General features: G+C 37.6%; 3 protein-coding genes and 1 long non-coding RNA gene across 7 annotated transcripts; 1 reads left to right on the top strand and 3 right to left on the bottom strand.

Moving 5' to 3' along the window:
- Nucleotides 1–88: 88 nt before the first annotated feature.
- LOC113470299 lies at nt 89–1,003 on the bottom strand. Its single transcript, XR_003393401.1, has 2 exons — nt 680–1,003; nt 89–586 (listed from the first exon to the last, which is right to left on the bottom strand). It is a non-coding gene; the product is annotated as an uncharacterized LOC113470299 (long non-coding RNA).
- A 1,001-nt stretch (nt 1,004–2,004) lies between these two features.
- LOC103516153 (protein cubitus interruptus-like) lies at nt 2,005–3,296 on the top strand. The gene is made up of 3 exons (XM_008481113.1): nt 2,005–2,075; nt 2,264–2,696; nt 3,123–3,296. Exons 1-3 carry the CDS (start codon nt 2,005–2,007, stop codon nt 3,294–3,296), a joined length of 678 nt encoding a protein of 225 aa, XP_008479335.1.
- Nucleotides 3,297–5,199: 1,903 nt separating this feature from the next.
- On the bottom strand, nt 5,200–15,195 carry LOC103516147 (nuclear distribution protein nudE-like 1-B). Of its 4 annotated transcripts, none has more exons than XM_017446936.2 (7): nt 14,956–15,195; nt 14,054–14,326; nt 12,085–12,233; nt 11,599–11,735; nt 10,980–11,126; nt 6,343–6,422; nt 5,200–5,445 (listed from the first exon to the last, which is right to left on the bottom strand). In XM_017446936.2, the coding sequence occupies exons 2-7, from the start codon at nt 14,255–14,257 to the stop codon at nt 5,299–5,301; spliced, it is 864 nt and encodes a 287-aa protein (XP_017302425.1). In that variant the 5' UTR covers nt 14,258–14,326; nt 14,956–15,195; the 3' UTR covers nt 5,200–5,298. The 4 variants fall into 4 exon arrangements, with proteins under 4 accessions (XP_017302425.1, XP_008479327.1, XP_008479328.1 ...); XM_008481105.3 differs by having other exon boundaries at nt 15,029–15,195; XM_008481106.3 differs by having other exon boundaries at nt 14,901–15,030.
- A 1,117-nt stretch (nt 15,196–16,312) lies between these two features.
- LOC103516151 (transcriptional activator GLI3) lies at nt 16,313–24,728 on the bottom strand. The gene is made up of 8 exons (XM_008481111.2): nt 24,392–24,728; nt 23,750–23,913; nt 22,865–22,909; nt 22,074–22,274; nt 21,540–21,689; nt 19,955–20,119; nt 19,114–19,212; nt 16,313–19,076 (listed from the first exon to the last, which is right to left on the bottom strand). Exons 1-8 carry the CDS (start codon nt 24,726–24,728, stop codon nt 17,772–17,774), a joined length of 2,466 nt encoding a protein of 821 aa, XP_008479333.2. The 3' UTR covers nt 16,313–17,771.
- Between the last annotated feature and the right edge of the window lie 697 nt (nt 24,729–25,425).

Below are 25,425 nucleotides of genomic sequence, written 5' to 3'. Positions count from 1 at the left end.
ATACTTTCGCAAGGTAAATGCTTTATAATTTAATAAATAGCTGCGAGAGCAGGTTGAATACACAAGTTCCTGCCCACTGTTTGTGCGCCTTGTTTTTTTACTATCGTCATTTTATTTTTAAAGAAGAGGAGGAATACTATAGTCAAAAAATATATACTTTTGCAAGGTAAATGCTTTATAATTTAATAAATAGCTGCGAGAGCAGGTTGAATACACAAGTTCCTAACAAATCACTGAATTTAGGCAACGTTGAGTGATTTGTATGGTGCACAAGCTACCGTTTTAAATGTGCTACTGCCTTTTCCAGGGTAGTTCCGTGAGGTCGGAATAAAGGATTTGGTTGAAAAACTCCACCAAATTTATTCTAACCCGTGCGGGTCTAAATATCAAGACTGCTTCTACTCTGCTTTTGTCCAGTATGGTTAGTTACAATTACCCTGTTTCAAATAAGGTTTCTAATTAATTCCTTTTATTACACTTCTTTTCTCTACAATACTTAATACCTAATGTTAAATCTCCTTACACCTAACACTCGGAAGTATAAGATTGCTAGAACATTGGAAGTATAAGACTAACCATATTGGATCTACAATACTTAATACCTAATGTTAAATCTCCTTACACCTAACACTCGGAAGTATAAGATTGCTAGAACATTGGAAGTATAAGACTATTGGACCAAAGGACTCTAGAAGCAGTCTCATAATAATTCTCAGCACAACTTTTCAATTTCTCTCAAATTTCCACTTCCAAGGTATGAAAAATTGAAGAAGCTTGAATAACACACGAAGCGAAAGGTGCTGAGGTGCTGTATTTGGAGTTAAATAGTGACAGCAGAATGAGTACGTTGGGTCATTCAGAAAAGTTGCGCTTAGTGACTAGCGCTGAGCGCGAGAGTTGTTTCTATAGTAGTTGTCATCAACTTCTTCTTCTTTTTTTTCTTTTCATGGTGTGTAAAATGCAGGTGCAACTAGCGCTTCGTGTGTTAATAATCCCTTCCATAGTTGGGTCATTCAGAAAAGTTGCGCTTAGTGACTAGCGCTGAGCGCGAGAGTTGTTTCTATAGTAGTTGTCATCAACTTCTTCTTCTTCTTCTTCTTCTTTTTTTTTTCTTTTCATGGTGTGTAAAATGCAGGTGCAACTAGCGCTTCGTGTGTTAATAATCCCTTCCATGTTGTACCCACCAGCACGTGAAAGCCATGTTTATATGATGAGACTTTTAAGGTGCCTACCCATCTCCGTTTTGCGGTAGGTCTGCGACGAATTGGCATGTTTGTAATGCGCGCGCAGTACGAACATGTTTTTTTTTCGGCTTTCTAAGTGGCAGGGTTCTCCTTTAGCAACTCTTCCACCCAACCACTTTTCACAATATCAATGAATAGATTTGCCGTGGAATATTCGTTACATGGTGTCGAAATTAAATTTCAAGAAACACTCCGATTTACCACAGAGCTGCCTCTGTACGTAGATGCACATGCACAGGTACCAAAGATCGAAACGTGTCCTAGTCTCATTTACCAACTCATTTTTTGGACGAAAATTCTCACTCTCAAGTTAGACTGAAACAAACCAGGTGTTTGGAATTGATGCTTCAGTGTAACTTTTTTTTTTATCGTAAATATGGCCCTATATAATTGTTGTAACCATAAATAAGATCGCTCTATCGTTCTCTCTTTTCATTAAACATATATCTCCGTCAGGGGCTTTTTCAGGGAGAAATGCTAAGGTCCTTTTTTGGGTACGTTTTGGTCGGCATACTTTTCTTTCAGGGGTCAAATCGAGGTTTTGAGTTATTTCAGTTTTTGTGAACCATGTCAGCAAAGGCTTCGTAATTTTTCATGTATGTAGATATCAGTTGTGTCTGTTATCGCAGTATCCTCTTCATGAGAGCAACCAATTCGGTGCATGTCCATTGGTAATTCTTTCAATTTCAAATTTGTCAACTTCAAGTCGAATTTGTGTCTCATCTTTTCAGGTTGCTTCTAATTCGTCCCTTTTATGGCAATGTCTTGTGTTGTGTTGATAGTTCTGTTCAACATATTCGTTCACCTGGCATTCAAGAATCTCGTGGCAATGTTTTGGGAAAACCATTGTTTTCCTCCTTTGTTCTTGGATTTTTGCGCTTCTTGACGAGTTTATCAGTTTCTTCAGGTAACTAGCTTTGGTTCATTTTCACATCCTTTCCACAAGTTACCAACTTATAGTGTCCATCATACCCCAAATGGTTCCTAACTCCCCACCGTTCCCATTTTCCCCATTCCAGAGCCCCACATCCTCGTCCCTGGCTCCAGGGGATGTTACCATACAGTCCATACATCAGTAGTGTTTACACGAGACCAGACACTGGACTGCTTATTATAGGTATCTGGCGTCGTCCTAATCTATTCCAAACTAATCTTCTAGATCTAATCCAATATACTAAGCTAATGAAATTAAATCTAGCCTATCCTCTCCTGTCCTCACAGAAACCGTACGTGTGTGGAGAAGAGAACTGCACTAAGCGGTACACGGATCCGTCATCACTCCGCAAACACATCAAGACTGTGCATGGTGAGCATTGCTACGCCAACAAGAAGCATAAGGGCATGCCCTCCAAGGATAAAGATGGGCTGGGTGGAGCCTCGCCTAGTCGGAGTGACGATATGCCTCTGTCCGCCAAGACTGCCAGCGTGTCCAGCCCTAGTATCAAGTCAGAGGTGAGTGTTGACCTTGATCCTTTGAGTCCTTCTTCAAGGTCACTCCAGTTGGAGGACTAGAGAAAATTTGGACTTGATGCGTCTGTCAGGTCTACCTGATACCTAGAGAAAAGCCGGTCTTAGCACTTCAAAAGATCAAAATATGCATCATCATTCATCAACCAATATTCGCCAGTCTAGTTAGCTTAGTTGGTAGTGCCTCTGCCTTGTAAGCCCTAGGTCCAGGGTCCGATTACCGCCCGGGACAAACTTTATCCTGGACACCTGAACTTTGTTCCTGGAATCTCGGAAAGGCTGCCTTAGCTTGGTCTCATTCTCTCTTCGATGTCGGAACGATAAGACCTCAGTAATAATTGCAGTTCCCTCTATGAAACCTGCTCCCGAATAAAAATGAATGAAGTTCTAACCCATCACGCCCGTTTTCAGGAGACCTGGCACTCCCCCGACACGCACTCCCCAGCACACCAGGGCTCTTCTCCCCTGTCCGTGGCCCCCCACCATACACCCCATACATACGATGACGTCATCAGTGATAGCAACTTCTCGTCTGGTAGTGGGGCCATCCCATTACACGAAGTGGTAAAAAAATCAAAGGGGTAGGGAAAAAACATGCTGAGAAACTAACGTAAAGTTTTGTTTACTTTATCTAACTTGTTATACATATTAACTTTAAAAAATTAATTAACAAAACTTGTTATTCTTCAATTATTGAATATCTAAACACAAAATGCTGTTTAGGGGGGGGGGAATGCTGTTAGTTCACACCAAATACTGTTTAGGAAGACAAACAAATGCTGTTTAAGAACACAAAATGCTATTAGTGGACACAAAATGCTGTTTAATAAGACAAAAACAATGCTGTTAAAAGGACAAAAAGACGAATAATGTTAGATGCAAAGAAAAAAAAAAAAAAAAAAAAAAAAAAAACAAACAAAAAAAAAACAAATCAAGAACAGAAAACCCAAGACAAAAACAAAATGCGACAGTTTAAACGAGCAAGAATTCAAAGCTTACGCCCAGTCATAGAGAACTTGTGAAGAGAGGAAACACAACTGGTAACGTTGTTAACATTAACAGCACAATGCATTCAAATTATACTCGTAAAAAAAGCTGATGAAAAGTTTAGAAACAGCAATTAGAGCTCCATAAGTTTGTATTAGAAATTGAACCATGGGAAGTTACAAAAGTGTAAACGGACCTTGCAATATAAATCTCGATATCTTCAGGACTGATCATCGGGTAATTGGTGACATTATTCTCCTCGGGGGTTTTAGATATTTTAAAGTGACTTTGGATTGAGAGTGCTGAATGTCGACTCTCTGTGATGTCCAATTTGGAGGGAGTGGAAAGACAAGGAGGCAAGAGCGGAGAAGGAATTACATGGGAAACAATAGTCCAACTTTCGACAAACCTTAGTATTGTTACGATAATCTGGTAAGATGATGTATATGTTACCGGCAAACCGTATAACTATACAAAATTATATCCAGTTAAACTGTGTTTAGAGAGGGCCAGTAAAAACTTGTGTGCAGAAGTGTCTGAGTTTATTATTTTATTTAGACTAGAATGATTAAGAAAATGAGCATAGACAAAGACATAAAAAAGTTCATTTTATTGTTATACAATAACAAACTGTTACCTACTTTTGTTTTAATTGTTATCGTTTTGTATAATTAATTAGATATAAAATTATTGATTTCATTAAATAAATTACAAATTATAGTAACAATTTAGTCAGGTGGCCAAACACCTATATTTACATCTACCTACAGTTGAACCTACATTAAATTGTTAAGGAGAGATCATCGTTTGTCTTAATATTTTGTTGGTAATACTTCCTGATAATTTTACTATCAATAAGGTTAGTAATAGAGGTAACTTAAAAATCAATATTGAAGTAGGTAATTTCCAACTTTTTTAATGAAATTTTGTGAATAATGAATTATTAATAATGAATTATTTGATAATAGATACACATAATTTGATAATAGATATAATAATGAATTATTTGATAATAGATACACAATCTTTAGACAAGATAGGGATTTGACGAATTCGACTAAAAAGGGCGGAGGTGGAATTTTGATAGCTATAAAAAGTTCCCTCACTGCGGTACCTATTCCATCATTAAACGAAAATAGCTCTGAACTAGAAAACCTATGGCTGAAATGTAAAAAAAAAAAAAAAAAAAAAAAAAAATTTCATTAAGTGAAATGAAACAACATTTACTTATATTATTTATTTTATTTCAAAAACTTAAAATGTAAAAAAGTCAAGGATGTTAAAATGGTCAATACTTTTTAAATAATTTAATTATTTAGTAGTAACAAACTACCAACTTCCTTTGTAGTAGCTTTAAAAAATGTTATAGGTATTTCATTTTTAGATTAAACATTTCCATTTCATAAAATAAATAAAAATCTAGATTAATTTAAAGTTTAAAGCTATTGTTTTATTCATCATTAAACTTTACTTCAATTGATTTATCACGTTAGTTAATTGTTATTGTCAATATATCCTCCACTCTATCATGTCAATTATGACTTAGAGGACGCCTTATTAGGACGGGCACATGACCTTGACCCCAAGGTTGTTGTCAAGGTCACGAAGAGGGAGAATAATAGCTATTGGGTCTCCTCAGAGGGGAAGGAGTGGAGAGGGGAGAGGAGGAGGAACCGAAGAGGGGAGGACGAGGGACATCACAATCGCATTTGACATGGGCGCAAGCGGGACACAACCATTTTTCTAACTAAAAAATAAAAAAGAAAGAAAAATAGAGAAACGATAATAAACGAAACAGAGTTAAATAATGGAAATAAAATATTAATAACATAAAGAATGTGATACAGTAAGTTGGGGAATCAAGGGTCCTTCAAGGGTAACATTTGTTACCCATTTTTCTTTTTCTTAAACAGTTCGTGTTGTTAAAAAGAAAAAAAATATAGATGGACAATATTATTCTTAAAGAGACAATGATATCCCAAATTACGGTATTTAAAAGAATAAATAAAACTGTAAAATAATATTGAATAAATTGGAAACTGTACAGTCCAAAACCAAATAGTCGAGGAAAAATAAACATTTAATAATAAATAATAGAAATGGAGGACTTAAAAGAGAAAAAATAATGTCTCTAACGTAAGAAATTAACCTACATGAACTAAAATAATATTAATAATTGAATTAAATAATAATAGAAAAACGACCCATCTAAATCAAATAAATTAATTAATTTCATAATTAAATTGAAAATCACACAAGTAATGTCCACTAAGTACTACATCAGTGGATAGTGGTGGAATCAAATACACTCAGAAGTAAACACAACAAAACTAATGTCAGGGACCACACTTTGGAAATGAGTTAATTCAATAATTAAACCAAATATTAGCCAATCAAATTTCAGCATTTTAGGCTTTGGATTACGTCTCCTAATTGGTTGTTTAGTTCTCACTTGAAAATTTTCGGAGGTTGTCACCATTGATCCCATAAATTAATAAAATAGGTATTTGCACGGATTTTTAGTTTAAACTTTAGATTCAAAGTGTGGATCAGAACATTAGTTTTTAAACTTGAAAAAACTACTTGAAATTGATCAAAAATAGTACCCAAAGTCAGGTCTACTAAGATGCATGTAGTCACTTACCCCTACTTTGCGTAGAATATCACCTACAATGTCCATGGCACTGCGGTTGGTCGTTATCAGAGGGCTGGCATTATTTACATCTGCAGGAGAAACGAGAGAAAACCAGAATGGATTAGAAAATTGAAATGAAAATCAAGAAACAAAAGGTAAAAAATTTAAAAAAAAAAAGTAGAATAGAAAGACAAACAGACTAGATTTTAGCAGTTGAGTTAAAAATTTAGAGTGAGACTAATAATTATCACATGCAGAGTTGCAGGCATGATTCTAGCGACAAATTGTAAATGTGTCATGTGAAAAGCAAAATTGTTCAGCATTCAAAGCACATAGCAATGAAAAACTGGCAAAGCTGCACAAAAAAGCGTACCATGCCTTTAAAAAAGTTAGTATAAACCTGCCTTACATTAAAAAGAGAGGCAACAACATTCAAAATGAAATGGAAGATAGATGGACAGGTAGAGTAGATAGAGAAAGAAATCAAGGGGAAGGAAAGGAAATCGAAATATGAAGGACCGAATTACAAAACAGGATTACTTCTAATACCTACAAGGAATGGCTCACTGAAAATGCAGAGGGAAAAAAGGATACATTTCGTACATTATTCAAAAAGTAACTTTTATTGGAAATTTGAAAATATCTCGTTTTCAATTTAAGAAATTCCGAAGATCAGAGTGGTAATGGTAATCGTATTTTGTAATTTTCCGGTCCTAAAGGGAAAAACGAAGCCAACTTACCCGATGTGAAGAGAACGCATTAAATTACAACGCACAGTTTGAGATTGAATTTAGACTGGACGATCGAAACAAAAGAAGATGCTAAAATCTTCAGTTGCTCCAAGTAAAGCATGCTAGGAATGCAAAGAAAAGAAAAAAAAAGGTCAAAAGCCAAATGGAAAAATAAAAATTAGTTAATCTCATTGGATTAATGAGGGAATAATTAACTAAAGCAAATAAAACAGCAGGTTTTATGTTCTATGAAATCGTAAAAAATTCACTTTCTGGGAGGGAAAACTTCAAAACACATGCAATAGAACAACGGAAAATTTTGATTTTTTTTTTTATTGTTATTATTACCTATTTTCAGCAGGCATTGTCCTTACTAATCCAATTACTTACTCTAATACTTTCACAGGCCAAATACGTCGTACGCCAAAAGTACGACTTTTTGAAGATTCTATGAAATCGTAAAAAATTCACTTTCTGGGAGGGAAAACTTCAAAACACATGCAGTAGAACAACGGAAAAATTTGATTTTTTTTTTCAATTGTTATTATTACCTATTTTCAGCAGGCATTGTCCTTACTAATCCAATTACTTACTCTAATACTTTCACAGGCCAAATATATGTATGATCAGAATCAGTCAGCACAAATTACATAATATAGGGAACCCAGGGGTGACTTTTCTTGGGTTTTGCAATAACATTTAATTTTCAGACACAAAAGCCAAATGGAAAAATAAAAATTAGTTAATCTCATTGGATTAATGAGGGAATAATTAACTAAAGCAAATAAAACAGCAGGTTTTATATTACAAATAATACAATTAATACACACATCTTTTATGAGCAGGGTCTAAAAAAAAAAGAATAATTTTATTATCATTACATATTACCACACCCAAAAGAAGATAGATGAATATAAGGAAAGATATTTGCCACAAAAGATAAAAGAATCCAAGACAAGGGGGAGAGATGAATAGCAGAAGTGAGAATAGCAGATTTTGATTCTTCGGGCCCAATTTCTTTTCCTTCTTTTTCTTTTTGTCAATTAGATTCTTTCAAATAAAATTATAATTTAATATTATATGGATTGGGAAAAGAAAAAGACCACTACAGAGGAGGAAACGGAAAAAAAGTAACATGAATAATAATTAATTCTCAATATTTGTTCAGTAGTTTATTAATTGGTAGACATTTATTAGAAGACCAGAGTACCATATTTTTCTATTCAGATTGTAAACCAGAGATTAATTTTTTTTTATTTGGAGAAAATAAAAACAATAGAACTCCAATTTTTGGCAATCACCAGTTTGAAGAAAAGAACAAAACGAAAATCCCACGTTCACACACATACATTTATACAGGGTGTCCCTAGTCATCCCGCGGACCACCCCGTATATTTTCCAATACATACTGTGTGCAACATAGGCGGCTCAGGGGCCTAGTGAACACTGGACCTTCTTCTTCTAGTTCGGCTGCTAGCCGCGAGGGGCACACTAGGCTCTGTCTTGTGCGATCTCATGTGACTAGCCAGGCCGCTCTTATTCTTACACCGGCGACCGCACGTGGGGCAACAGAGGCTCGAGACGCCCATGGTCTTCGCCCGGGGCGGCTCGGGAGAACGAGACTTTCGGAGGTTCTGCGCGGAGTCTGTCGAAGTGGAAAACGAGACGGACTTACTAGAGCCGCCCGATGAATTTAATCAACTTTTAAGTTTCATTTAGAAGAAAAAAAAAGGAAAAAAAAAGATAGTTAAACCTAAGTTATAATCAACATTTTTGTCTATTGAGTTTGCATGAAAAATAAAAATAAATAATAATCATAAAAGTGCATTATTATGGCAATATAATGAAGGTGACAATTACATCAGTGTTGCCATCAAGAGCTTCTTTCCTGCTCTGAACCAGGTATTAATTAATTGTCCAGTCTTCTATTCAATCTCAAACGTATTGAAATGTTTCTTTCCACTCTCACGACTTGAGCGAAGGAATTAAAAGATCAATAAACCATAAAAAGTAATAATCAAAGTAGACGTTGATCTAAATGAAATCTCCAGGCACATTGAGTGCTACCACAATGTATCAAGGATGACCCTTCCTTGTTTTCTGTTGAAAAAAATCCCGAATTTCATTTTTTTTCTTTTCTTTCTTTCTTTCTTTCTTCTTGACATGCCTACAAATTATGAGTTTGAGGTGAAAGGAATAAGGAAAATATGTGTTGATTGAGGAGACTTCTAAGATATACGATGGGATAGGGAGACTTCTAAGATATAATTTAAGATTGTTGAAAAAAGATTATTAGATTCTTTATAGTAATTTTTAAATAGATAAAAGTAAGCATGCAAGATACCTAATTAGCGCAATGTTAGTTCTAAAATACGTGCTAGCAAAATAAATTCATTTTAATTTATTATGGTGAAATAAATACTAACAGTATTCCACATCAAAAGGAAAAGTATTTATCATTCTAACTTATTTGCAAAAGAAATAAGAAAACAAGGTACTTGAAATGATTGGCATTCCAGAAACTAAACTTGAGAGACTGTATTGGAAAATAGAAACACTGCACTATCTACTACAAATCATGACAAGTATTCTAAAGTGAACTAGAATAAAATAACGAGGGGAAAAAATTTAGGTCAACAAAATATAAAATCAACATAAAAAGACGGGGGTAAAATCATGAAATCTTATTTATCAGTGAGGGGGAAAAACTAATTAGGGGTCATGCTAATTTATACAGGCAAATAAACTGAATGCAAAGGGATGCAAAGTCATGGTGTAGTAAAATAACGAGCAAGATTAGAAAAATGCAAAGAAATTTTTACGGCAAAATGCATTGATCCTTTTGCGCCGTGATGGATTTCCAAAATTCAAATTATTTTTCGTGTTATCTTCAAAGGTAGATTTGTTAAAGCGCCTTTGAGGAAAAAAAAGCAGGTTTCAGAGACGTGTTTTTTTTTTTTTTTTTTTTTTTTTTTTTTATACCATTGTTAAGATATTTACAATGAATCAAAAGCGTGTTTTTTTTTTTTTTTTTTTTTTTTTTTTTTTTATACCATTGTTAAGATATTTACAATGAAAGATTTTGATTACAAATAGATTACAGAAGATTTACGAAATCGAGATGCAAATAACTTTCATTTTGGAAATCACCACAGGACAAAATTTGACCAAAAATTATAAACAAGCCTAGTTGGTTGGTTAATGAATTAAATTAATCTATGGTTGCAAATAATTAAATTAGTCAGCTAAATGCAAAGGTGAACTAAATAGTGGCTACAGGGGTTAAAACATGCAATATATACAGAGGGATAAAAACATCACTCTTTTCCATCTATTCTTTTCCGTTCTCTCTCTCTCTCCCTCCCTTCACCACTCTAGATCTTTTTCTCATACAACTTGATACTCTGTCTCACTTCATCTCATTTGGCAAATTTTGTCATTGGCTCTAGAAAGTGATGTTAAAAAAAGGTTTAGGTAGGTCATAATAGGAAAGTACTGGAAAATCGTATTCGGAATCACGAATTATGTTATCGGAATCATGAATTATTAGTGGCAAAGTGAGAGCTTCTTCACACATTTGAGCATTTTTTCTGAGAAACAGCAAAACCATTTTAACGATTCTTACGCAGATTTTAGGATCCAAAATCGAATTTTACTTTTCTTTAGTCTAAATCTCTAAAAGTTGAAGCTCATAAGAACAGTTAGACACTAAACCTCGAAAACGATATTTCTTTCTTTTCTTTTTAGATGCATCTTTCTGGATTTGTATTCCAATTGCCAATATAGCACAAGAAAGTACCATTTCCCAAGAGATTTTCCATAATGAAATATGATTCCAGCCCAGTACCCCCCGTATCTAATGTTGTCGAAGGCAACTCATAGAAATGGCCCGTCTATAGGCTCTGACTATCTTACTTTTGTTTTTGTTGGGCGCAGTGTTGCCAATGTCCAGAGACCCAGGCATGGTTGCCAAACGGAAGCTGCTCCTCCGCCGATCTGCTGCGCTCTTCTCTTGCTCGGACAACATTTTCTTCTCCTGGATTTTGATTTCCTGCCGCAGTTCTGTAAGGAAAACATAGAAAGGATGAGATTTAGATTGCATTGATATAGTGAGGTGACTTGAAGTGTATTTTAACCAGCCTAGTTAGCTTGGAGGGTAGTGCGTCTGTCTTATAAGCACTAGGTCATGGGTTTGATTCCTGCCTGGAGCTGATTTCATCCTAAACAGATAAGGTTCGTTCTCGGAACAACTGACTTTCTCCTATCCTGTCTTCCTTCTCTTTGCTTTCAGGACAATAAGGCCTTGGCAGTTACAGTTTCCTTTATCATACTTACCTAAAAAGAAAAAAGTGCATTTTATTTGGCTGCCATGGTAGTATGATATTGTACAGTGCCCTGTTTTATTTTTTCCCTATAACTGGTCCCCGCTTCATAAACTAGAGTTATTAGTACCTACCTAAGTACTCCTAGTTCTGTATAAAAACATGAATAGAAGGTTTAACAAGTACTTTCCCTGAATTACTACATAACAAACCTGATGCTTCATCCTTTAGCCTTTGTACTGTGGCTTTCAATGACTCTTTCTCACACAACTCATCCTGTAGGATGGCGATTTTCTCCAGGGCTCCATTGAATTTTTCATTGTACTCTCGATACGATGTATGAGTTTCTCTGGAATGAATACATGGAATTAATAAGACATATTCTCAATTCTATAAGCCTTATAGTATAAGGTGATATGAAATAATGGAAGGGAGTATAAGAGGTGATGAAAGAGAGTATTCTCCCTTGCCCTTCTATGAGCTGATGGATAAGAGAGGTGAGAGGAAAGTTTTCTCCATTTTATGAGGTGATTTATCTTTCTTTCTAGTTAAATGAATCCTTGCTTCTAGTACTTTTGCTCACTTGTTTTACATTGCACCCCTTAAAACTACATTTAGATCATTCCTAAACAAATCATTTTCCCTTAAAAACAAGATTTTTTTCCAGTTTGAGTGAAAGAGTAAAATATGTATCTCACCTCTGTGATCTTTCCAGATCATCATTTTTTTGTTCTAGTTCACGTATGTATTTCTTATAATTTTCTTCTCGTTCTTGGAAGGTGGTATTTGCTTGCTGTAGTTCTTCTATCTGCCTAAAGGAGTCTTCTTGAAATTGTGATAATTTATCCTGAAATGTAAGAAATTATAAAAAAAATAATAAATAGATAGGTAGGTATAGGTATAGTTAGTAACTATACATATTGTTACGTTTAGCGAGCTAGCATAACTATACATAGGCTTGCCAAACGTCCCAAATTGGCCGGGACAGTCCCGAATTTCAGGGGGTGTCCCGGCGTCCCGTTCAGTTTTTCATTTTGGGGCGTTTTGTCCCGAATTTCCGTTTTGGTCCCAGAAAAAATTCGGGACGCGTTTTTTAACTTTAAAATTAGGTACCTACCTCTATAAATCAGAATTTGTTCTTAACTTGTTTAAATTTGCCATGCTTTCATCAGTTTGCTCTTCCACTTTGCTAAACCTTTAAACGCAAAAATGAGCTGGTCCCTTGGATTCTCGTTTATCCAGGTTCGACTGTATTTCGTTTATCTGTTTTTACTTTCTATTACTACAGTATAGCGAGCTATACTAGTAATGAAAGTATTGCAATCGGTCCAAATTTTCAAAATCGGGAAATGGGTGGAAATATCCGTTTTGGGGTCCCCTGATTCCAAAAAAGTGGTTTTTAGCCCATGGTCTGTACGTAACGTACGTACGTACGTAACGTACGTACGTACGTAACGTACGTACGTACGTAACGTACGTACGTACGTAACGTACGTACGTACGTAACGTACGTACGTACGTAACGTACGTACGTACGTAACGTACGTACGTACGTAACGTACGTACGTACGTAACGTACGTACGTACGTAACGTACGTACGTACGTAACGTACGTACGTACGTAACGTACGTACGTACGTAACGTACGTACGTACGTAACGTACGTACGTACGTAACGTACGTACGTACGTAACGTACGTACGTACGTAACGTACGTACGTACGTACGTACGTACCGCGGATTTGGCAATTTTTGTTCGCGGATTTTCGCGATTTTGTTCGCGGGATTTGCGATTGATGCTCGCGGATTTCGCGATTATGTTCGCGCGGATTTCCGCGATTCATGTTCGCGGATTTGGTGATTTTGTTCGCGGATTTCGCGATTATGTTCGCGATTTGGTGATTATGTTCGCGGATTTCGCGATTATGTTCGCGGATTTCGTGATTATGTTCGCGGATTTGGCGATTATGTTCGCGGATTTCGCGATTATGTTCGCGGATTTGGCGATTTTGTTCGCGGATTTGGCGATTATGGTCGCATTTTGGTACTGGTATTGGTAAAGGTAGGGCCATCGGCTTTAATAAACGCCCTTGGTATTCAGCCTCCGTTTTCTGGTAAAGGGTACGATGGTCATCTTGTTTGGGTTTATATCTACTAAGCCCATTTGATCGACACTATCTTGCTGTTATGTTTAAGGCATTTTGCATGAGGTCAGAAATGACCTCTTCGTATTTGCCTCTGATGATTATAAAAATATATCATCAGCATAGCCTATGACTTCGTAACCAGATTTGGCGATTATGCTCGTGGATTTCGCGATTATGATCGCGGATTTCGCGATTATGTTCGCGGATTTGGCGATTTTGTTCGCGGATTTGGCGATTATGGTCGCGGATTTGGCGATTTTGTTCGCGGATTTTGCGATTATGTTTGCGGATTTGGCAATTATGTTCGCGGATTCGCGTCCCGAATCGACATTTTGGATATTTGGCAAGCCTAACTATACATATTGACATTTTTTTGGTACCTGCCTAGGCATGTTTACATGAGGTAGGTACTTCAATAAAGAGAGCTGTACCTATATAAATCCTTCATGAAATTTTTCTTTCTCTTAACACAGTTACTTAAAAACTATGTTTTGTTATTGAATAGAACTAAAGAACGTACCTGCAAAGTTTCAAAATCCAACTTCATCCGATTGTTTTTAGTACGCAACTCTTTGTTGTTTTTATCTGCATCTTGCAAGAGGGCTTCTAGTTCATTTTCAACTTGTTTTGAACTTTCCGAGAGCTCTGCTAAATCCTTTTCCAATTCTATACATTTTTCTTTCCAATACTTTATTTCTTCATCTTTATCCTTGAACTCTGCCATTGTTGTTGTCTTGGATTACAGAGCCAGAGTTGATTTTTTTATGTTTTCAAATAGACACTCTGTAATACTCTGAAAAGTAGCACATGACAGATAATGACAAATAATATTGTAATCACCCAATCCTGAATTTGACCAAGAACCCAAATACTTACTTGGTTTTTAAATAATAATGTGTGATTCAATCTGGGATTAACCTCAATTCCAACTATGAATCTGACTTGGGAATAGCTAGATGGGTAATTATGCAGAAGTCACGTCTGTGGAAAAGAAAAGCTCCTTCCTGCATTAAACCTAACCCTATAATAACCAGGGTCACTGCTTATTTGTGCCAGTTCTTTTGGTAGCAATATTCCACGGACATGACTTCTGCACAAGTACCCTAGATGGAATACTACTGGATAATTATTTAGTATGGACCTAAGTATTTACTGATGGACCTGTTAGCATAACAGTTGGTTCCTACTATATATATGAAAATACAGTAGCTGTTGTAGATAACTAGGCAACCAAAACCCAAGCAGAATCTTTCTCTAGAGATAGCTGTGCATCTGAGTATCATCTATTTGCGGAGATAAGCAATATGTTTAGAACATACCAATGCAATTTGCATCTTGTGCAAGAATTTGCCAAGAAATGCTATTACCTGCTGACTAATTGATGAGGAAACCCACACAGAAAACAGTTGCCAAAATACCTACAATGGAAATGGTGTTTTGACCTTTCCCAACAGAGCTGAAGGGAAATCTTGTGCAACAGCAGTTGGCCACTTACTTCTGGAATCGATGGGGGAACATACAATGAACACACACAAATAAAACAAACTTCAACACTGAATTATCTTGAAAGAAAATTCACAATTTCCATGAAAAATTGCCAAATAAGATAAAAGAGCAGTGAAAAAACTAGAAGCTAGAACTGGAAAATGAAAATGAATGCATGAAAAATTGCCAAATAAGATAAAAGAGCAGTGAAAAAACTAGAAGCTAGAACTGGAAAATGAAAATGAATGAAAAAAAAAAAAAAATAAATAAAAAAACAGAAAATCACATATTTGGGAAGCTAGCAACTTCTACCTACGTCACAAATCCATTCCAAAGAGGTGACAGTGCAGTGGATAAATCAAATCAGAAGAAAAATGGAGCCATTTTATAAAATGCATTGGGATTGCATACTTTATTTCGTTGTCGGGCGCTAGTATGAAGTTTTCTCTCGAAGTAGATGCTAGATGGCCAGTCTAGTTTTTTTGGTAGCGCGTCTGCCTTATGAGCGCTAGGCCGCAGTTTCGATTCCCACCCGGGGCGGATTTTATCCTAAAATCCTAAACAGATAAGGTTCGTTCTCGGAACGGTTGCATGGCTTTCTCCTGTCCTGTCTTCCTCCTCTTTTCGCTTTTCGGACAATAAAGACCTTTGCAGTTATAGTTCCCTCTATCAAACCTCTCTCATAAAAAAACTACCTTTGTAGGGATATACCTACCTAGGTATTACCTCTAAATGGAGTTAATGTAAGTAAGAGGTTAGGTAACATAAGTACCTACCGACCTACTCTAATAAGTAGTTCTTTCTTGACATGAGCCCTACTGCTCACACCTCAGGAGAAAAAAATAATAAAATACACAGACCAGATATTTTTTTTTTACAGAAAATAAAGTCATGTTTCTTTCTTTTTTTTCATTTTATTGTACAAAAAATAAATAAATTTAATATAATATTTAATACTTTTTAGCCAACCATGTTTTTTTTGCGTTTTGATACTGTTTGTCCAAAGAAGTACCTAATAGTAATAGGTAGGTACCTACTACCTACTATTTATTGTCGGTAGAAGTTTACATATTTCAAGTCTTCACTCATCAGTTCAAGAGATTAAAAATCACATTTGAGACCTAAATGGGTAAATAAAAATAATGGGTTTTAAAATGAATTTGAAACTTTGAAAATTGCAAGAGCTCCAAAGAAGGATATCAAGCCCTTTCCAATATTGAAGAGAACTACCGAGATTCTGTACCTATCTGACAAAAGAGATACCTAGATTATTTTAGTACTGTTTAGATTATTATGGCACTGTTCAGAAAAAAATACATAAAATTAAATATCACGAATATTAGAATGAGTCCCACATAACACAAAATGCCCACTAGGTAGTTTCATAGTTAGCTCTCAAGGGAAAGGCACTCGAGACTAGGGTTGGGACATCGACATCGATGTTTTGAAAACATCGATACATCGGAACAAAAACATCGATGTCAACATCGATGTTTTTCTTTCGATGGAAACATCGAACATCGATGTTTTATTTTTCGATGTTCGATGTTTTTGAACGTCTGTGGTATTATTAAAAAAGTCTGTGGAAAGGACTTTCTTTTGTTTACAAGTTTACATTATTTTGTCCCGCTTCATATTTTACAATATTTTTGCGAAAAACATCGAAATCCCGATAATATCGAACATCGATGTTTTTGATTACGATACATCGGATACTCGATATATCGAAGTTTAAAAACATCGATGTATCGAACATCGATGTTTTCGTCTCGATGTCCCAACCCTACTCGAGACCATTTGAAAGTCTAATCTCTAGTGGAAGTAGACGTCTATTTGACCTTCTTGTAGACAATTAGCTGCTAACCATTTGCATTTTGCGTTATGAGGGATTATTTTTGACACAAAACAACCTAAAAATAATATTTGAATTTGAGAACATCAAAATAAATTTTAAAATCCAAAATTCACAATAAATTTTAAAAATTCCCTACAAAGAAACAAAACTCAGTCGCAAAGTGCAAAGTTCTCATAATTATTTTTTTTAGATGGTGATACCTACAAGAAGATAGGTACCACCTTCCCGACGGAAAGCAAAATACAAGCTATTATGAACCTACTTACACGTACTGGATAGGTGCAACCTACAAAATTACAAACCCTACAAGCATTTTCGATAATATCATTATAACTTTGAGATTCAAAGAATTCATTTTGGATTTAAAAAATACATCACAACATAAGATTTAAATTAGGTACATAATACATTTCTTGTTATAAACACACAATTTATAAAATGTACAGACGATTATTTTGTACAGGGAGGAGGGAAAAATACAAAATGAACAAATGCATTTAAGGGAGTCGACCCCAATATTAAAACGAGATTTTCAAGCTACCAAGTCTGACAATTTTTTGTGTAACTGGTCTGAGGGGCGCTCCAAATTTCATACAAAGATACCTAATAATTACATTAAAATTTTACTTTGACACAATACGTAGGTACGTATATGCTTACAAAATTATATCTTCTTCTCTGCTAGCTAATTGACCTGATTTGCACTGGAAATCACTGAGATAAGAAGGCCTTCATTACCTACTTATCTAGGCAGGTACCTATGTATGTAGATACAAGTAATAACACAAATGGGTTCATCCCATTAGATATTATATCCTGAAATTCATTTGAACAAATTGAGCACACGAAAGTCTTTTATTATCATTATCGCTGATTCAACTCAGATCTGCAGTACTCCTCACTGAATCATCTGCGACATTTGGAAGAACCTATTCTCCTCAAGCAGAGAGCTGAGTGAAGTATTCCTATCATTAATCACCATGTTCCCCGTTGCTGCACTCGGTGGTCCGGCAGGAGCTGGTTGGGTGGAAGAGCTGACCCAGTTCTGACATTGTTCGACATACTCCAAGGTACGCTGGTAGGTGGATTGTCTCATGTTGGACTGAGTTACTTCATTACTCTGTATATCCTGCATGTCCTTGTGTTGAGGGACTGGGTTCAGACTTGCCGGAGCTGAACAGCGTCTCATATTCATTCTATCATAGGACGTACCACACTTAAGTTCACACTGGGCGTTACTACAGTTACATTGCCTTGCTTGCTGCTGCTGACTGAACACTGGGGTGGGTGCTGGGGTGGCCAGGTTAGGACTAGTCAGAGGCTGGGGTGGACAATACATACCACCCTGCTGCATCATACTGTGCTGACTCATAGGACTGGCAGGCATGTGTGCATGCTGCTGTGGACTCATTGCATGCTGACTGGACTGTGTGGCAGGACTGTGTGGATTCTGCATATGATTCATGTTAGGCATGGGACCATGTGCTGATTGGTTAGGGTGACACATCTGGTTAGCATACATTGGTGTTGGTTGTTGATAGGAAGAGTGGTTGGGTACGGAATGCCGATGGTGTTGGTTCCAGTAAGTGTTCGGGTGTGGTTGATTTTGATGGTTGCTATTCATTTGATTGTTACTATGTTGATGATTGCTACTGAGTGGATTACTGTGTTGATTGTTAAGTTGGTTACTATTATGCTGGACTTGATTGTTATACTGTGCATGTGTCTGACAGGTTTGGTGAGGGTGCGAAGAGTTGCTAGCTGGGTTCATCATCATTCCATTGTTACCCATATTGCCACCACTGTTCATACTGCCTGGATGATTACCCATGTTATTCATATTGCCTGTATGGTTGCTCATATTGCCCATATTACCCTGAGTACCACTCATATTACTACACAGGGGTGGCTGTACAATGGTTGAATGGTTTCGGCAGTCTAGATTGGTTAGCACGGTTCGGTTATCATAGATAAGCTGATTGGTAGTGTCTATAGGTTGTGTTCCCGGGGGTTGGGCTGTACCAGGGATGGGTTGGAATTGTCGGGTCAGGCGTGGGGACTGGCAGGCGCGGTTCAGGTTAGGACTGCTGGAGGTGAGGCGTTGGTTGCCGCCCCTGAGACTGATAGGGGTGTTCATATTAGCGCGTTGTGGGGAGGGACGTTGAGCACAGATCGTACTGCCAGAGCTGTTGTCGTTTGAGTGCTGAAACAGAATAGGAGGGGGAGTGTTAACTTGGGGCGCAGCAATGCTCACCATGCACAGTCTTGATGTGTTTGCGGAGTGATGACGGATCCGTGTACCGCTTAGTGCAGTTCTCTTCTCCACACACGTACGGTTTCTGTGAGGACAGGAGAGGATAGGCTAGATTTAATTTCATTAGCTTAGTATATTGGATTTTGGATTAGATCTAGAAGATTAGTTTGGAATAGATGAGGACGACGCCAGATACCTATAATAAGCAGTCCAGTGTCTGGTCTCGTGTAAACACTACTGATGTATGGACTGTATGGTAACATCCCCTTCCAGTTAGTCAATCTTGTACTAATTACAAACTTAAACGGTAAAACTTACTATTTCACTCATCGTTTATTGTAGGCTTGTAACAGAAAAACATGCATAGTGTTCTTTTATCTTGGTTAGGTACTAGGTAGGTAGTAGGTAGTAATGACTATTTCAAACTCTCAAAGTTACCTAGGTCTTGTAGGTCCCAAACTCCCAAACTGGATAATCGATGGACTGTATGGTAACATCCCCTTCCAGTTAGTCAATCTTGTACTAATTACAAACTTAAACGGTAAAACTTACTATTTCACTCATCGCTTATTGTAGGCTTGTAACAGAAAAACATGCATAGTGTTCTTTTATCTTGGTTAGGTACTAGGTAGGTAGTAATTACTATTTCAAACTCTCAAAGTTACCTAAGGTCTTGTGGGTCCCAAACTGGATAATCAAATTTCATGAAGGAGAAACGGCAGCAAAGGAAGAATCACCAAAGAACCGATAAAGGGTTGTATTTTACCAATTTGGGCCTTGATAATATTTCGAACTGCACATTAAGACTTTGGGAGTTTAATTCTTACCTCATTAGAGTGAGTTCTGTTCTGATGTTTAGCTCGATCCGACGCATTACTAAACGCTTTACTACAGCCAGGATATTCACACGTGTACGGTTTCTCACCGGTATGAGATCGGAGATGCGTCTTGAGATTTTCCAGCCTCGAATACGCCTTGCTGCAACCCTTGAACTTGTGTCAAAAGCCTCCAAGTCCTATGGGTGAACGTGGATTGGTATCCTAAAATGCTAGAATTGAAAAACGGCTCGTCCTGGATCAAAATTGGTACATTAAAAAGAACCAATTTGTGGAAGTTAACACTTAAATGCCCACAATACATACTCTCAAAGTAGAAATGGAATTGGACAACTCCATATCGAATCAGTCTCCAAAGTGAAAAGAATTGACCATATTGATGGTAGAGGATCGAACCCCGAGTCCGTGACTTACAAGACGAGTTCAAGTTACCGCGGAGTACCAGAACGTGGAAGTACTAAAACAGAAGAGCTGGAGGAATACGAAGATTGAGTTATAAGTGAGAGAGAGAGAGGTAACTGCCTCGTCTCTCTCTCTCTCTCTCTCTCTCTCTCTCTCCCTCTCTCTCTCTCTGGTACAACAAAGAGGTTTGCCTGCTTGCTGGTCATAATAATCAAGACAAGGATGACGATAGAGAGAAGCTGCAACCCTCGAACTGTGAGACGAGGAAGGAGAACCGGGGAAATAATTAGACGATGAAAAATAGGAATCTATTTAGCTACTAAGTATGTTACTACTCGTATGTTTGGTGCTAGAAACGATTTCTTTTTTTTTTATGCCTTTCTATTTATGTAAATCCAAAGTTCAGCTAAGTTTGAGACCATTTTCTTAAACAGGGTCTACACATATGTTGGACATATCAAACATATCAACATTATTGCCCAACATTTCAGCACAAGTGTGGACCCTTAGACCCTCTTTTTTACAGAGTTCATATCTCCGAAATTCGGTCATCCCTTCTAGAGTTCTGTGCCCTTTCCTTTCGAAAAAGAGGGATTATCCACTAACAATATTAAACCCATGAATATAATTACTATGTACACTATACCTGCAACCCTCGAACTGTGAGACGAGGAAGGAGAACCGGGGAAATAATTAGACGATGAAAAATAGGAATCTATTTAGCTACTAAGTATCTACTCGTATGTTTGGTGCTACCTAGAAAAGATTTTTTTTTTATGCCTGTCTATTTATGTAAATCCAAAGTTCAGCCAAGTTTGAGACCATTTTCTTAAACAGGGTCTACACCTATGTTGGACATATGAAATATATCAACATTATTGTCCAACATTTCAGCACAAGTGTGGACCCTTAGACCCTCTTTTTTTACAGAGTTCATATCTCCGAAATTCGCGCATCCCTTCTAGAGTTCTGTGCCCTTTCCTTTCGAAAAAGTGGGATTATCCACTAACAATATTAAACCCATGAATATAATCTAGGCGCACGGCAGTGCGCCAGGCCAAGTTCCGGCCTGAGCATTATTATGTACACTATACAGTCCTATGCCCTGCTCTTTTGCTATCGAAACAGTAGTCCTCTAAAACCATTCGAATGGTTTCTCTCCCCGTTTACTTACCGTGCACTTGTGTGGTTTCTCTCCCGTGTGTCGCCTCATATGGACCACCAACATGTATTGAGCTTTGAATGGTTTCTCATCCCGAGTGCAGTCCTCCCATCTGCAGATGAAAGACTTCTTATTTGCATGGATGTGATCATTGTTGATATGCTGCGGGAAGAGAAACAAATATTGGGTTAGTTTGGGTTAGGAGAAAAAGCTGGGTTAGGCCCCCAATAATAAGTGACATTTTTTCAAGCCCCATTTCAGCCATACCAGCCAAGGGTTTCGGGGCTCAGATAGAATACTATACCTACGTGAGCTAATTCAAAATCCGTGGACAAACTGTGCCCCTGTCCATAAAGAGTCCTACAACGCGCTGCATATACATGTAAATTCTCTAAGACCTCGAAACCTTTTGTGAGGAACAGAGCCTTACTGAAGTAGCAACTTATAGAATTGTCCTCAACAGTCTGAGTGGTAACTCCTAGCAAAGAGTTGAAAAACTTTGACTTCGGGAACCAAGTGACTCAAGTGAGCATGACCCCTACTTACTTTGACTAAAATATCCTGCGTCCCAAACTCCAGGCCGCAATCCTTCCAGTGACAGTTGGTTTCCACGAAATCTCCCGGCTCGTACTTATCCCCGGCCGGACTTTCCGGGGAATGTTGCTTGGTCTCGCGCTTGATTTTCATTGGCTTCCATGATGCCCCACCTCCCATGCTGCTTGTGTCGGCCTCGGCGCGGACTTTGGCCTCTTTCTAAAATATCATTAGATAAATCTGACAACTTGCCAGGGTAAAGAGTAAGTGGTCCTTCGGGCCGGATATTTATTTTCTGGTCCTCCGGACCGGATATTCCAGAACAGCCCATACAATTATTATAATTTATCACCTCATCCCCTCCTTCTCTCGACAAGGACATCCTGTATAATTAAGATAGCTAGAGGAATCAGAAAAATTCCTACTACCTTACATAAAAAAGAAGAAAAGATAAAGGACAACCATAAATTACTCCGAAAAAAAAACCTTTTTTGTTGAAAAATATTTTTAAATGCATTTCATTGTGTTTGGAAAGAAACTTAAATGCCAAGAAATTTCCTGTAGAATTCACACACACAACACTATTGCATCGAGGACAAGGGAAACGCACCAAAAAGGAATACTTCTGAATAACCCAAAGAAGAATGGTTGACATTGGTTTTCAAGATTTTTTTGAAAGACATTGTTTGACCTTTATTTTTCTTTTCGTTATTGTTGTCAATATAATTTCGTTATAATTCCGGTAATTAATTGCTTTTATAAGTGAGTTGTAAAAGCAGGTTATTGTCTTCTCTCTGGTTCGCCTCTTTCTTGGACGGCTTGTGAGGTGACGACGAGTCACTGGTAATCTGAGGAGGAAGGGAAGGTGGGTTAGAAATTGGTGGGTCGATAGTTGTACGATGGGAAAATGTGAGATATGTATCAAGATTAAGACTCTACTATCTTGAAGTTGAAGCTAAAACTTCTTTATACAATTATTATAATTTATCACCTCATCCCCTCCTTCTCTCGACAAGGACATCCTGTATAATTAAGATAGCTAGAGGAATCAGAAAATTCCTACTACCTTACATAAAAAAGAAGAAAAGATAAAGGACAACCATAAATTACTCCGAAAAAAACCTTTTTTGTTGAAAAATATTTTTAAATGCATTTCATTGTGTTTGGAAAGAAACTTAAATACCAAGAAATTTCCTGTAGAATTCACACACACAACAATATTGCATCGAGGACAAGGGAAACGCACCAAAAACTACAGAAATACTTCTGAATAACCCAAAGAAGAATGGTTGACGTTGGTTTTCAAGATTTTTTTTGAAAGACACTGTTTGACCTTTAAAACTTCTTCTCAAGAAGGTAGAAGGTATCTAGGTATATGAATTTCGGAATTATTGTCACTTTCAGCTTCGAAATTCTTTCTCAGCGCTTCAAGTTGACTTAAATCAGCTTTGAAAAAACATTTGAGCCCAAATTCCAGTGGGTAAGGAAGGTGTTTTTATCCCCAATTTGAACCTCATCAGTGCAAAAAGCTACAGCCTATCCCAACTACTCTAGTAGTTAGGTCCCTAACTGACCTCAGTGGTAAACATCAATTTCAATAGAGATTAGACCCTGGCTCCCTACTGCCTATGATCAATTTCAATAGAGATTAGACCCTAGGTCCCTATAACAGAGGTTGAACAACTTACATCGCCTAGTTTGGTGCTGTGCAGGTCCGAATTGAGGGGGGACAGTGCGTGAGGATGATAGAAAGGGGGCTGAGGGGGCAATAGACCCCCAGACCGTAACAGATGCGCCTGAAGTTGCTGCAGGTGAGGGGTCATGGAAGGGTGGAGGGCGGGTGATAGGGCACCTGAAATGAGGAGAATGTTGGTTAGAGAGGATTTCATGAGAGAACCCACCTTTTGCTCGTAAGTGCAGCTTTTGCACTTACACTCAACCCAGCTTTTGCACTTACACTCAACCCAGCTTTTGCACTAGGAACAAACAGGTGAGCGGGTACCACAAGTTTTAGGTTTTAGAAGAAGAACTCTACTCTAGGGAGTTTTGGGTTATTTCTACTCATTTACCTAGGATGTTGGAATGCTAAAGTTCGTGGTATATTATAGTTTCACAATCCAGTCACTCGATGGACACGCAATTTTTTCTCTCAGCGTTTGGGAGTGAACCATATCCTTACCATTTCATCCCAAACATATATAAGGTTTTCCATCCTAACTATTAGTACCCTATCACGTGTATACGATATCCTGTAAGAGAAACAGATAAGACCCTTGTATAAATATTTCATTCAAACGACCAACTTCTCCTGGTATACGTACCCCACTCACCTGCCGACAAGTGCCCATAGGATCCCCCGGACCGGGACGAGGCTGTCGAATTGACCAGAGAGTTGACTAAACTGTTCGGCGAGAATCGGATCATCGTGTGAATGTCGGCGATGGAGTCCGAATACGGACTCGCCGACAGGGCGCGCTTCCGGTTCTGTTTGAGGTGGGAGCGGGGGGAGGCTAGGAGCCGCGAACCGTCCAATGGGAAGGGGAACTCGGCGGAGCCGATGCTGGAGGTCGCGGTGGGAGGAGGGGGTAGGTCCGAGAGACCGCGAGATCCGAGATATTCCGACGTCAGACCGAGACCTGAAACAGAGAGGACGAGGAGGGTTAACATTTGACGTGATGAGTGAAAGGGTTAAAAAAATCATTGGTCATAAAGTAGCCTATTATACACAAAAACCCTACTTTGAGGCTTAGGTGTAGGAACAAACAGCCCTAGAGGATGGGTTGAGCTTATACGAAGCACTATGTAATTCGTAAGTAGCATAAAAATAACACAAAATTCTTCTTCTTCTTCTTCTTCTTCTTCTTCTTCTTCTTCTTCTTCTTCTTCTTCTTTTTCTTCTTCTTCTTCTTCTGTTGTATTTATCTTGTCTTCTTTTGCCTCCACTCTTTTTTTTATGTCTCTCTAAAGCACCTCGGAACCTGTAATCTGGAGTCGTAACTTGGATGTTGCATGTAATTCTCCTCACAGTTTTACTTCTAACTTTAGCCCTACATTACTATAGCTTTAAATTAGGATTGGGTATCGCTACATCCCAGGTCAGGGCCCTATATTACTATGGATTTAGTGGGGGTTGGGTATTCGTACAAGTTGGATAGTAATTACCAGGGCCGAACAGTAAGGGAAGTATCTAAACATTGATGATGTTGAGTAAAGACTTAATGTGGGGAAAATCGAAAATCATGAAGGTCAAAATGGAAGAAGAAAAGAAGAAACATCGGCAGATGAAAGAACGTGTGATCAAAGTGCAAACAAAGAGAAGACGCTGGTAATCCAGCAAGTGAAGAGTTTGAATACTGGAGAATTA

The sequence above is a fragment of the Diaphorina citri genome, unplaced genomic scaffold, assembly GCF_000475195.1.
Source record: "Diaphorina citri unplaced genomic scaffold, Diaci psyllid genome assembly version 1.1 scaffold1497, whole genome shotgun sequence".
Lineage (NCBI taxonomy): Eukaryota > Metazoa > Arthropoda > Insecta > Hemiptera > Psyllidae > Diaphorina > Diaphorina citri.
This window is presented reverse-complemented; position numbering and strand designations above follow the sequence as displayed.

Coding starts and splice junctions, on each gene's coding strand:
- LOC103516153 (XM_008481113.1), top strand. CDS start 2,005: ATGTCTTGTGTTGTGTTGATAGTTCTGTTCAACATATTCGTTCACCTG. Junction 2,076..2,263: donor TTCAAGAATCTCGTGGCAAT/GTTTTGGGAAAA, acceptor TCCCCATTCCAG/AGCCCCACATCCTCGTCCCT. Junction 2,697..3,122: donor GCCCTAGTATCAAGTCAGAG/GTGAGTGTTGAC, acceptor GCCCGTTTTCAG/GAGACCTGGCACTCCCCCGA.
- LOC103516147 (XM_017446936.2), bottom strand. CDS start 14,257: ATGGCAGAGTTCAAGGATAAAGATGAAGAAATAAAGTATTGGAAAGAA. Junction 12,234..14,053: donor TGGATTTTGAAACTTTGCAG/GTACGTTCTTTA, acceptor CTTACATTTCAG/GATAAATTATCACAATTTCA. Junction 11,127..11,598: donor GCTAAAGGATGAAGCATCAG/GTTTGTTATGTA, acceptor TTTTCCTTACAG/AACTGCGGCAGGAAATCAAA.
- LOC103516151 (XM_008481111.2), bottom strand. CDS start 24,728: ATGTTAACCCTCCTCGTCCTCTCTGTTTCAGGTCTCGGTCTGACGTCG. Junction 23,914..24,391: donor CTATGGGCACTTGTCGGCAG/GTGAGTGGGGTA, acceptor TCCTCATTTCAG/GTGCCCTATCACCCGCCCTC. Junction 19,077..19,113: donor TGCATGGTGAGCATTGCTGC/GCCCCAAGTTAA, acceptor ATTCTGTTTCAG/CACTCAAACGACAACAGCTC.